The sequence below is a fragment of the Podarcis tiliguerta genome (assembly GCF_965153285.1).
Source record: "Podarcis tiliguerta genome assembly, chromosome: 8".
In the NCBI taxonomy this organism is placed as follows: domain Eukaryota; kingdom Metazoa; phylum Chordata; class Lepidosauria; order Squamata; family Lacertidae; genus Podarcis; species Podarcis tiliguerta.
This window is the reverse complement of record NC_139541.1, coordinates 83,770,798-83,783,501: the sequence shown is the minus strand read 5'-3', so window position 1 is coordinate 83,783,501 and position 12,704 is coordinate 83,770,798. Positions and strand designations below refer to the sequence as shown.

The following is a 12,704-nucleotide window of genomic DNA, read 5'->3' as shown; positions in this document are numbered from 1 at the left end:
ACCTAGCAGTTCGAAAGCACACCTGTGCAAGTAGATAAATAGGTACTGCTCCAGCGGGAAGGTAAACGGCATTTCTGTGCGCTGCTCTGGTTCGCCAGAAGCGTCTTAGTCCTGCTGGCCCCATGACCTGGAAGCTGTACGCCAGCTCCCTCGGCCAATAAAGCGAGATGAGCGCCGCAACCCCAGAGTCGGCCACGACTGGACCTAATGGTCAGGGGTCCCTTTACCTTTTGACAAGGGCTATGAATTACCTGCTGCCAGCAAACGAGGAAGCAGTGCTTCTGGGAACAAGTTGCACACCTGTTTGCAGGTTTTGGCTGGCCACTGTGAGAAGTGAATGCTGGCCTTTCATGGGCCGTTATTTGGTAGACCTTATGTACCTAGCGAACCTCCAGGTCCAGAGGCAGTCTATCTCAGTTCCTAGGTCCTTAGGGACATTTGGCTGCTTTGAGGATTCTGGAGCAGACGGGCCACTGGGTAGCCCAGCTTGGGGAGAAGAGATTATGAAGGTGTAAGTGGCATGATCCTACAGACATTCCCCGCCATCACCAGCGTCAAGAGTTTCACAGGGCTGGGTTTTTTACATCCTTACATTTAGGAAGCGTTACTAGGCTGTGAGACGGACAGCTTGCATTGTGCGCCCCTTGTTTCAGTTCAGCTCTTCCCCGTCACACACCAGATGCCCCCAAAACGTCAAAGGAACCCCAGTGGCAACCCCACACTCAACCCAGTACCCACAAACGTACTGGAGGAGCTCTCTGCAAGTCTTGTAACCCTGCCGGAAGCCAGGTCGGCAAACCCCAAAAGCGAGAGATTAAAAAACGGGCCTTTATCCACGCAACAAACACCTATTTGTGGAGTTTGCAGCCGTGGGAGGCGATTTTGGGCACCGGCCAAGATGGCTCTAGAAGTGGTTTAAACACACACCTGCCTCTTGGGGGTTATTGTAGCTGCAATGGTTCAGTAGAACCTCCATTGAGAGGAGCAGCGTACCCCGACATAGAAGGGCAAAAAAAGAAGCCTATCTAGGTCCTTCTCAGGCATTTCTTGGAATCAGAGTCCTGTTTCAACCCCCCCAAGCCGAATACGAGAAGGAAGCAGAGCACCTCTGAACATGGGCAGAGGGCTGCTCTCAAAACCGAGTGATCCCAACACACAAACACACACAGAGAGACACACCTCCTCAGGTACACAAAGGGTGTGAGTTCCACGGACTCTACCTCTCCGTTGAGAAGTGGGGTTGGGCTGGATGACCTCTGGGGTTCCCTTCAGTTTCCACAAAGGGCCGCTTCGAGCCCCATTCCACCCCCGCGGACGAGAGAAGCGGCTCAGGAGCGGACGAGGCAGAGAAGACGACGGGCGGAGGCTTTCTACGTTTATTAAGGGTTTGGTACAGAACTGTCGCTCTGGGGCCGGAATAACTTACAATCGTCCCAAGGCTAAAGGGTGGGCTCATTTAATAATATCGCTAACCCAATGATAACGGGGGCTAACCGGACAATTATTTACAGGGGAGTCTGTACAGATGGGGAGGTGGGGGTGTGCGCCCAAAGAGGCAGGTTCCGGGAGGAAGGGGGGGAGGTCACAGCAGGGGGACCCAGTGTACAGAAGTGGGGTGAGGCGAAAGGAGCAAGGGGGGAAAGGAGGAAGGAAACCCACTTAAAATTTCTCCCCGCCAGAGCTGCCGAATTTCGCGTTGCCGCTGTCGCCCATGAGCTCCGCCAGGACCCCCCCCCTCCAAGTTGCCCCACCACCAGAGACCAGGCTCCCCCTCTCCTCCGCCCCGGGATGTGGGGGGTGCTGGCCGCAAGGCCCCCTCCACACCGCTGAGCCCATTTCCCAGGCGAGCAAGAGAAGGCAGGGAGCCTGGCAGCCGTGCCCGAACCAGTGTGCAATGCCCGTTTGTCCGGTGTGCGAGAAGCAGCCTTTTCTTTTTGGGGAGGGGGGTGGATGCTGCCCCCTCCCCTCCTGAGGGGAGCCGCACCCCCCCCCAACGTTGCACCAGCTCTGGCGGGGGCCCCAGCTGTCAGGACGATGAATCTGAGCCCTTGAAGCGACCGCCGGGAGGGCCTGCCTCCTCTCGAGAAGGCCGTGTCAGCACCGGGGTTCTGGTTTGCGAGTGTGTGTGTTGTTGTTGTTGTTTTTAGTCTAGCGATGTGGGGCTGGTGGGGAATGGCGGTGAGGGGGCCGGCCCACCACTCAAGGCCTTGGTGCGCTGCAGGGGGAAGTTCAACAGGAGAAGCCAAAACCCCAACCCCCAACCCACCCTCCCCGAGAGGAGAAGAAGCTCAGCGGCCTTCTACCACCACGGCTGCTGCACCGGTTGAATGGCTGCCGCCGTATCCTGAGCACCAACCGGGACCCAAAACTGCCCTTCGCGGGCCAAGCCAGCCCCTCGGCAAGACGGGGTCACGCCATCCCCAGGACCCCCCAACTCTCCCCCTACTTCTCACCACCCCTGCCTGGGCAAGAGGACATCCTCTTTTGGCAACAATGCCCCCCAAGTTTGGCTAAAGGCCGGGGTCCCCCCTCCCTGCTCCAGAAAGACTTTGGCAGATTTTGCTTCGTGGCTGTTGAGTTGGCTGCCGGGCTTCGGGTGGGAGTTTCACCCCCAGCTCTCTGGCAATCAAACAGCCCCCCCCCCCAAAAGAACTGGGATTCACATCAGCCAGAGACATAATTGTGTCCCAAATACTAAAATGGAGCTGGAATTATGACACCCACCCGAAATAGTGGTTTGCGAGAGGGAAAGGTTGCAACTTCTGGGCGTAGCATTTGCCAATGGATGGAAGCGGGGGCCCAGGGGGGGGGACCAAAATTACTATTATTATTATATTGAATTTATATACTGCCCTATACCCGGGGGGGGGGTGTCTCAAGGGTCTCTGAGAGAGACTTGCTTTGCAGAGACCCCAGTTCCTACACTCTCTCCTGCAATGGCGAAATGGGTGGGAGAGGGGTCTGCAACACCACAATTTGCCAAAGACCACCCCCCTTTTGCTTTCGAGGCTCCCCATGCCATGCACCTGCTAGTTAACTGAGTAAAGCCCCCCCCCAAAAAAAAACTTAGAGAGGGAGGCAGGCCGAGAAAGAGAGAGCTCCCCCTTTAAGATTCCCGGAGCAGCTGAGGACCCCCCTGGGGCGATCCAGGGACCCCCCCTAGAGGCGATCCTTTGGCCAGGTAGGGTGGCAAGGGCGAGGCCGGCCCCGGTGGTGGTGGTGGTAGCATGACCCCCTTTCCTCAACGCCCCCCCTCTTTCCCCTCCCCCAACCCCACAGCCCCTAGCGCAGCGGGCAGGCCAGTGGGAGCCCCCCCAGAGCAGCTCCTCGTCCTATCAGGCAGCAGGATCAGGCCCCAGATAAAAGCCCCCGGGGGGATGCAACAGAGAGGGCCACGCCCCCTCTCTGGCCCCCCAACAGCCCGTGGGGTTGGCGTGGAAGGAGGAAGCCCCGCCAGCCAGCGCTGTGCCCCTGCCGCTGGCCTAGAGTTGCAGCTGGTCCGAGATTTTTGCCACCAGGGTGCGGAAGGCAAGGGAGGTGCCCGCCTGGCGCCGGAAGAGGACGCCGTGCAGGCCGCCCAGGCGCTGGAGGCGGCACACCTCCACCTCGAAGGAGCAGAAGTGCTCGCTAGGGCTCTTCTCGTGGGTGCAGGACAGGACGAAGGGCTCCGTCTGGCGGCAGCAGCAGCTGGCGGAGTCCGTGGCCTGGCGGAGGGCAGCCAGAATGGCCTCGGCCGAGCGGGTGCTGGTCAGCTTCACATTCCAGGTAAATCGGAGCAGCCGGGGTTCTGCTTCCTTTTGATGCCAAGGTAAATTGCAACTGCGCAGGGGAGAGAATAATAATAATATTTTATTTATATCCCGCCCTCCCCAGCCGAAGCCAGGCTCAGAGTGGATAACAACAGTAAAATGATACAAATCATTTCATTATAAAATCAGTTCAAATCAGATTAATGGCAACCATTGGGTCAGAGTTCTGTGAAGATGACCAAAGGAGGGGGTCAGACTGTGCCTTGGCCAAAGGTCTGGTGGAACAGCTCCGTCTTGCAGGCCCTGCGGAAAGATATCAAGTCCCGCAGGGCCCTAGTCTCTTGGGACAGAGCGTTCCACCAGATCGGGGCCACGACCGAAAAGGCCCTGGCTCTGGTCGAGGCTAGCCTAACCTCCCGGTGGCCCGGGACCTCCAAGATTTTTCCCTATTTTCCCTAACATAATGTCACAAAGTCTGGTTGCATTAAGTTTTGTTTAAACTAAACAACTTGATACATTCCCAGTTCATCTTGCTTTCTGCTTACTCTTTCAAAAAAAAGAGAGAGAAAAACCACAGCCCCCCCCCCCTGCAATCTTTCTCTTTAACTGACTAAACTTTTTGAGATTGTCTGTTGCTGTACACCTGTACTGAAGCTACTGCATGGAACTGTACAAAAAGCTGGTAGTCATAGAATCATAGAATCACAGAGTTGGAAGAGACCACAAGGGCCATCGAGTCCAACCCCCTGCCAAGCAGGAAACACCATCAGAGCACTCCTGACATATGGTTGTCAAGCCTCTGCTTAAAGACCTCCAAAGAAGGAGACTCCACCACACTCCTTGGCAGCAAATTCCACTGTCGAACAGCTCTTACTGTCAGGAAGTTCTTCCTAATGTTTAGGTGGAATCTTCTTTCTTGTAGTTTGGATCCATTGCTCCGTGTCCGCTTCTCTGGAGCAGCAGAAAACAACCTTTCTCCCTCCTCTAGGTGACATCCTTTTATATATTTGAACATGGCTATCATATCACCCCTTAACCTCCTCTTCTCCAGGCTAAACATGCCCAGCTCCCTTAGCCGTTCCTCATAAGGCATCGTTTCCAGGCCTTTGACCATTTTGGTTGCCCTCCTCTGGACATGTTCCAGTTTGTCAGTGTCCTTCTTGAACTGTGGTGCCCAGAACTGGACACAGTACTCCAGGTGAGGTCTGACCAGAGCAGAATACAGTGGCACCATTACTTCCCTTGAAGTCTTTTTAAATTAATAAAAATTGTGCTCTGAAAAATAAAAAATAAGAATGAATGACGGTGACGGCGAGGGAGCTGGGTACCCACCTTGTGAGCGCAGGTCCCCTGATTCTCTCAGGTTCGTCTGCGACCCTGGAAAGAGGAAGAAGAGGAGAGCGATGAAGAAGGCACAGCCGAGGGGGGGGGGAGGTGGGCCAAAGGGCGGGCAGGCTCTTTCCCCCTTCCCAGCCGCTGGAGGAGCCTTGAACCCTGGGCCGGGAGAGAGGTGGAGGGACCGAGAGCCCCGCCCTCAAACCTTCCCTGTGCGCAGAGACCCCAAGCCTCCCTGGCTGAGGCACAGAACCGTGGGGTTGGGACCCCCAGAGGTCATCCAGCCCAACCCCCTTGCAAGGCTGGGAATCGCAGCTAAGGGAGGCTGCTTCCCCGGGGAGGGGGGCTCTTCTACCTGCGTGTGGGCTGTACCCCTTCCAACTGCATTTTTTTTCGGGGGGTGAGGCGAGGTGGGATCACCTGGCTGATACCGGTTGGGGCTTGGGGAGGGGAACGCACCGCAAGGAGAAAGCTAGTGCATCAGGGAGAAGGGCCTTCTCCCCAGCCCTTGTGTCGACAATGTAAAGGGGCACTCAGTCAGTCTCACAAGCCCCTCTGCGCTGCTTAGATATGGTGTGCTGCAAACTATTCTTCATTTATTATTTTATTTCTTGCATATTTATTTCTCAAGGCGGCAACCCCATGGTTCTCTGCCTCCTCATTTAAACCCCCCCCCCACTACAACAACCCTGTGAGGCAGGCTAGCAGTGACTGGCCCCCGGGGTCACGCCCTGAGCTTCACGGCCAAGCGGGGCCGGGCAGGGGATTCGAACCCTGGTCTCTCTCTCTCCCCGCCACTCTAACCACTACGCCACGCTATCTCTCGGCTAGCCCAGCTATCCTCCTAGCCTGGCTCTTACCCAGCCTTGCTTAAGAGCTCCCGGGGAGGGGGTGGAGCCATAGAGCTTAGCTCAGACCTGGAATGTAAGGAAGAGAGTGCTTTTGAGAACGTGCAGAGCGCCTTTCCGCAGCCATCCGGGATCGAGGGGGCCGAGGGGCTTCCGGGATTGGAAGCGGGGGGGGTGGGGGGTGGAGTGGGGGAGCCCCCTTCTAGCCCGCCAAGCACTCATGTTAGAAGCTAAGCCCCGAACAACACACTTTTTTGGGGGGGGGGGAACCTCTAGATTCCTAGTCAAGCGAGAAGGAAGCAAAAGCTTTTATGGGATTTGGGGGGGGGGGCAAGTGGGGAGGAGGCAGGAGGGGAAGGGGGCTGGAGGCAGGCAGGCAAGGCTTCCCCCGGCACCCCCAGGGAAGAAGAAAAGGCAGCCGGACTTACTGATTTTAGATCCTTGAGGCATTGAAGCAGCCGAGACACACCTGTTAGAATTCTGGCGCTTAGAGGGGTCAAGAGTGACCCTGAAAACAGAGAAAAGCAAAGTGAAACCAGGACAGAGGGGAAAGCGATAGTAGCAGCAGCAGCAGGAGGAGGAGAAGGGAGCAAGAGAGGTTAGTGTCAACTTTCCCCTTTTCTTGCGAGGAATCCTATTCGGAATAAGGGAATGTCCCTTAAAAAGGGAAACGTTGACAGCTGTGGTTAGTGGGGAGAGCAATCTCTTCCTTCCAGCAGAAACGCCTCCAAATGGGGTGTGGGGGGGGGGGAGAGGGGACAGGATCGTACAGCTGGGACCCCCCAAAGGTCATCCAGTCGAACCCCGATGAGGTGTAAGAATCGGAACCGGCGCCTCGTGGGCCGAGAGAGCCAAGTCCCGGAGTTTCAATTCCCAGCGTTCCTCGTCAGATCTGATTATCAAACCACGCTGGTAGCTCTGGGAAGGGGATTTGGACACCCCCCCTAACAAAATCTCGTCACCCTTAACAAACTACTGAAGGAATGGGTTTCTGTGCAGTCAGTCTGAAACGGGACCCAAAATCCTCATTTTTCCTCCTCCAAGGGAGCATTTCTAAAATGCATTAACTTGAGCTCTTGAGCCAATGTGTAAACAGAAAGCCAGCTGTATAAACAAGTGCTCAAAGCCCTCTCCTTTATCAGTCCGTGACGGCAATAGATGGCCTTGCCAGTTCCAGAGTAGAGCAGGGATGGCACGTCTGGGTCTTATCTTACATCCTGACCACAAAGACGCACAGACCTTGTCAGGTCTGACAAGAGACCTGGGAACGGCGCCAGGAGTGCTCTTAGAGTTGGTGACCTCCTGCCCCAAGATAAGAGTACAGTGGTGCCTCGCAAGACGAAATTAATCCGTTCCGCGAGTCTCTTCGTCTTGCGGTTTTTTCGTCTTGCGAAGCACGGCTATTAGCGGCTTAGCGGCTATTAATGGCTTAGCGGCTTTAAGAAAAAGGAAACAAACTCGCAAGAACTCGCAAGACGTTTCGTCTTGCAAAGCAAGCCCATAGGGAAATTGGTCTTGCGGAACGACTCAAAAATCAGAAAACTCTTTCGTCTAGCGAGTTTTTCGTCTTGCGAGGCATTCGTCTTGCAGGGCACCACTGTATAGGAACAGGAACAACCTTTTATGGTCAAGAGTACCAGAACAGGAATATCTGTTTATGGTCATGGATGTCAACTTACGTGTATAAGCTGACGTGGCTGGATTCCTGGGGAAGGGGGAGAGGGTGCCTGGAGGATATATATACTGCATGGAATATCTCATCTCATTTCTTTGGACTTGCTGTGGAGAGACCACGCAAGTGCCTTCTGCTATCCGGAGAGCAGAATAAACTCTTTCTCTGAACCAAACCTCGGTGTCATTTCCTTCCTTTCTCTCTCCCGGGAGCAACGCTGACCCCACCAGTCGGTAAAGAAGGCTAAACTACATCTCCCAGAACTCTTTGGGGGAAGCGGCGGCGGTTTAACGAGGCTTTAAAACGCCCGCCATGAACGTGGCCGCAGGAATGGGGCGTTTGTGGCAGATTCAGCCTGTTTTGCTAGCCGTTCTGCGACTCGGCCGACACGACGGCTGTATGGAGGGCTCGAGGCAGCAAAAAAGAGGAATCATAATATCAAAGGATTGTAGAGTTGGAAGGGACCCCAAGAGTCATCTAGTCTAGCCCCCTGAAATGCAGGAATCTCAGCTAATGTTAAATAAGTTGGAGTTCTCGTTATTAAATATACCAAGAAAAAAGCACACCATGAACTCTGGCCAATGTAAGTTTCAATAGTGGGAGTGGTCCCTCCTCGCATATCAGTAGTCAATAGTAACAAAAACTAATCCATTCAAAAGTATGTATTCTGACTAGAAATACAAACTCAAATAGAGATGACAAACTCTGTTAGATTAGATTAGAAACATTTAAATTCTAAATGATCATAAATTATAAAACAGTAGAAAATAACAGGATATACTGTAGTTTTCGCTCCATAACACGCATTTTTGTCCTCCTAGAAAGTAAGGGGAAATGTCTGTGCGTGTTACGGAGCAAATGCTTCCCTCCTCCGGGGTTTCCAGCAGGAGAAGAGCCGCTGAATGGGGAGGAGAGAGGGACAGAGTGCCTGCTTCTTTAAAGGAGCAAAGCGGGAGAGGAGAGGAGCCGCTTACACGAGTGTAAGCGGCTCCTGTCCGGTTGGCTCCTTTAAAGCAAGCAGGCTCTCTGTCCCTCTCTCCTCCCCACTCAGATAGCTAAATAGCAGCAAAGTTTTTCAGCTCGCTAAGCCGGGAATGAGCAGGGAGGAGGAAGAAAAGCAGAGCCTGCTTGCTTTAAAGGAGCAAAGTGGGAGAGGAGAGGAGCCTTCTCCCCTTATACCCCTCTTCTGCATTATTAGCAGCATCCTTCTCCACCCACCCCACGCGTGCTCCTTGTGCTTTTCCTTCCCTCCCCACTTAAAACATGGTTACAAAGCACAGATCCACATGGATCCTCAGGATTTTTGCACTGGGTCACCCCAAATTCTCCATCAGGTCACATAGCATGTCCATGGCTACAGTTTGCACCAAAAAAATCACGCACCCACTGTTGCCCGGGGCCGCAGTGGTGCAAAAACGTGGTTACAAACATGGATCCTCAGGATTTTTGCATTGGGCTACCCCAAACTCACCGTCAGATCACATGTCTGTGGCCACAGCATGAACCACAAAAATCATACATCCACTGTTTCGTTTAGAATATTTTAAAAATTGTTTTCCTCCTCTAAAAACTACACGCGTGTTATGGTCGGGTGCGTGTTATCGAGCGAAAAATGCGGTATGTATCCGAAAGTCTTCAAACTTACACGGCCCTTTAAAAATTAGGTAAGGAACCAAATGTTATATAATATTGTTTTATAATTTATGATAATTTAGAATTTAAATGTATTTTCATGTAATATTTGATACTTCCAGCTGATGAAGGTGAATACATCGAAACAAGGCCCTGTTCTGGTTTCTAATCTAAAATTGACTTCTGTGTGAAGACCTCCACGTCGAATCTGACTATGGACTAACATAAACTTATCTCTACTCATAAACTCTTATTTCTAATTCTGTAACGAATAATTGTTGTATACATATCTTTATGAGTTTGAGCTTGTAATCGCTGTTAGAGTTTGTAATCTCTATTTGAGTTTGTAATCTTTGTCAGAATACATACTTTTGAGTGGATTAGTTTTTGTTACTATTGACTATTGATTTGCGAGGAGGGACCACTCCCACTATTGAAACTTACATCGGCCTGAGTTCTTGGTGTGCTTTTTTTCTTGGAATCTCAGCTAAAGCATCCCTTCCAACCTCTGCTCAAAAAACCTTCAAGGAAGCAAACACACACACACACACACACACACCAGATCATCTGTGCTAAGAGACGTTGCGGGATTTCAGGTTTTGCAGGGTCTAAACTGATCGGAAACGACCCCTTCCCCGAAAACCTTTGCAGGGCCTTCTCGGTGGTGGCTGCTCCCAGACAACTTTGGAACTCCCTGCCGAGAGAAGCCAGGCTGGCCCCCTCCTTGCTGTCCTTCAGGTGAAGCCTTTCTTTTCCCAACTGGCTTTTGGGGAACTGACTGCTTTTAATGAAAGGGCTGGCGCCGTGCCCTTTTTACTGCTTTGATAATTGTAATTATCTGTTTGCTTTTAGATATATGCATGTATGCCATTTTAAGTCTTACTGACCAGTGAATTAAACCAATTCTTATTGACCAGTGATTTAAATCAATTTGATTTAAATCAAATCCACCCTGCATTGCTGTAAATCAAACTGGGGGGGACAAGAGGAAGAGGAGTCGGGGAGCATCAACCACCCAACCAGCGTTCTCGATTTCTTCACCCTCTTCACCCGCGCGCCCGCCTGCCCCCTTTGTCGCGGCCGGCCACTCACCTCCGCGTGAGTTTCGACGTGAGCTTGCTGAAGAGGTTGGAGGTGGCGCGGCTGCGGCTCTGAGGCAGAGGGGTGGCTTCGTGGGAGAGCGTGGGCGAGGTGGGGGGCCCGTTCTGAACGCCGGTCCCCCGCCGGTCCCGCACCTGCCCCCCATGGAAGGTGCTGCGGATGTTGGTGCCGCGAGACAGCCGGGTGCGGTCCGAGGAGGTGGACGAGGTGGCGATGCTGTGGCTGGAGGGGGAGGCAGGGGGCACACGACTGGTGGCAGAGCTGCATGGGACAGGGTGGCGGGCAGAGAGAGAGAGAGAGATATGAGACAGAAGTCAGCGTCACCCATCATTTGGGGGGTTTCCTTTGGACAGAAATGATAGAATATTTCTAAATAAAATGATTGCCTGCTGTCCGTAATTTACGGCACCGAATATTACAAACCACCCCACCACGGTCCTTCAGTCCCATCCTAACTACAAACAAACAAATTAGAGAGAGTCACAAAAACCTAGACAGCATCTTAAAAAGTAGAGACATCACCCTGCCAACAAAGGTCCGTATAGTAAAAGCTATGGTTTTCCCAGTAGCGATGTATGGAAGTGAGAGCTGGACCATAAAGAAGGCTGATCGCCAAAGAATGGATGCTTTTGAATTCTGGTGCTGGAGGAGACTCTTGAGAGTCCCATGGACTGCAAGAAGATAAAAGATTCTGAAGGAAATCAGCCCTGAGTGCTCCCTGGAAGGACAGATCCTGAAGCTGAGGCTCCAAGACTTTGGCCACCTCAGGAGAAGAGAAGACTCCCTGGAAAAGACCCTGATGTTGGGAAAGATGGAGGGTGCAAGGAGAAGGGGACAGCAGAGGACGAGATGGTGGGACAGTGTTCTCGAAGCTTCCATCGTGAGTTTGACCAAACTGCGGGAGGCAGTGGAAGACAGGAGTCGGACACGACTAAACGACTAAACAACAACAACAGGAATGGAAAGCGATAAAATGACCCCCTCCAGCCTGCCCTCCCCAAAGAGACATAGAAATGTCTTTCTGTTCTTCCACAAGATCTGTTTTCAGAGTTCCTCTGGTCCATACTCTGGGCTGAGGAGGAGGAGGTCCAGATGGACCCTCCTAGATGTTGTAAGAGACAGGGCTTCTCTCCTCCCTCACCCCGCCCCCTGGTCTCTGGAGACTGTTCTGAATTCTCCCACAGCCAGTCACACGGGTGACCGACCAGGGCCTGGCAGCTCCCTGGGGCCAGGGCAGCATTGAGCCAGAACGAGACCAGTGGAAACTGGGCAGGCGTCCAGCGGCAAGCTGAAGTCTGTGGGAAGGGACAGGGATGGAGAAGTGAGAGGGGGGAGGCCGGAACTCAGCTCCTAGGCCAGAAGAACCCGGGAAGAGCAGGGAAACCAAGAGAGGCTAATCTTCCTAACAACAACAACAACAATAATAAATTTTAATAATACCCTGCCCTCTCCAGCCAGAGCCAGGCTCAGGGCAGCTAACACCAATAAGATTTCAGTAAAAATATAATAAGAAACGAAGAAAAAGGGAAAAAAACAATTTAAAATACAGGTTAAAATGCAGGTTAAAATGCAGCCTCATTTTAAAAGTCAAAACCATAAGGGGAGGGAAGCATAAGAGTCAGGCTGAGTCCAAACCAAAGGCCAGGCGGAACAGCTCTGTCTTGCAGGCCCTGAGGAAAGATGTCAAGATGTTTGCATAGCAATGGAATTGCAGAATGGAAGGCATCTAGTCCCAACCCCCTGCAATGCAGAAATCACAGCTAATCAGTGTTAGAAATTCAGATATAGAAGCCAGATGGCTCCCGAAACCAGGGTTACAACCGCCAAAACAGACTGCCTAGTTGCCATTTCTGAGCCAGATGGCTAGAAAGTCGTATTTTTCATTACAGCCATTTTGGTTTCTGAAATTCCTTCTGATTGTGTAGATAAAATTCTACAGGCTAGTATGTGAAAATAGTCAAGGGCTCCCAGAATGCACCTCCAGAGGGTGGAGATGCTAGCGGTCATCCCGGCACCTGGGCATTTTCACCCGGTCGCAAATGGCCAACAGCCTGGTGCAAAATGCGCCTGGCAAATTTCAAACAGAGTAGCTAAGGCGTACATTTGTAGGAGCCACCTTACTTTGCCTTTGCAAGTTGTTTTGAAACTTTCCCCCAGTGTCGTGTTTTGATTGCTGCAGCCTGTCCTAGGACCTTAGGGGAATAATCGCAGCGATACCTGTTCTCCTTCCCATTCTGGAGCAGGGAGTGTCGTTCTCCGCCGGGCCGATCCGTGCAGACGTAGGTATTCCTCCGGGTCATCATACTCGAGGGAATGTTATTCTGCAACGAGAGAGGAAGAGCCCAGTCTGAAGAGGCGGAGGCGGGA

At 52.5% G+C, this 12,704-nt stretch overlaps 1 protein-coding gene across 6 annotated transcripts in view; it reads right to left on the bottom strand.

Moving 5' to 3' along the window:
- Window positions 1–1,362: 1,362 nt before the first annotated feature.
- MARK4 (microtubule affinity regulating kinase 4) overlaps window positions 1,363–12,704 on the bottom strand; it is an 80,205-nt gene continuing 68,863 nt past the window's right edge. For 3 of the 6 annotated variants that reach the window (XM_083455085.1, XM_083455087.1, XM_083455086.1), the window contains exons 14-17: window positions 12,555–12,658; window positions 10,329–10,598; window positions 5,082–5,126; window positions 1,363–3,819 (exon numbers count right to left, since the gene is read on the bottom strand). In XM_083455085.1, coding sequence (XP_083311211.1) covers window positions 3,483–3,819; window positions 5,082–5,126; window positions 10,329–10,598; window positions 12,555–12,658 — 756 coding nt within the window. In that variant the 3' untranslated portion in view covers window positions 1,363–3,482. Of the gene's footprint in view, window positions 3,820–5,081; window positions 5,127–5,944; window positions 6,002–6,360; window positions 6,441–10,328; window positions 10,599–12,554; window positions 12,659–12,704 lie in introns of those variants that run through there. The other 3 variants (XM_083455089.1, XM_083455088.1, XM_083455090.1) reach the window with 3 other exon arrangements.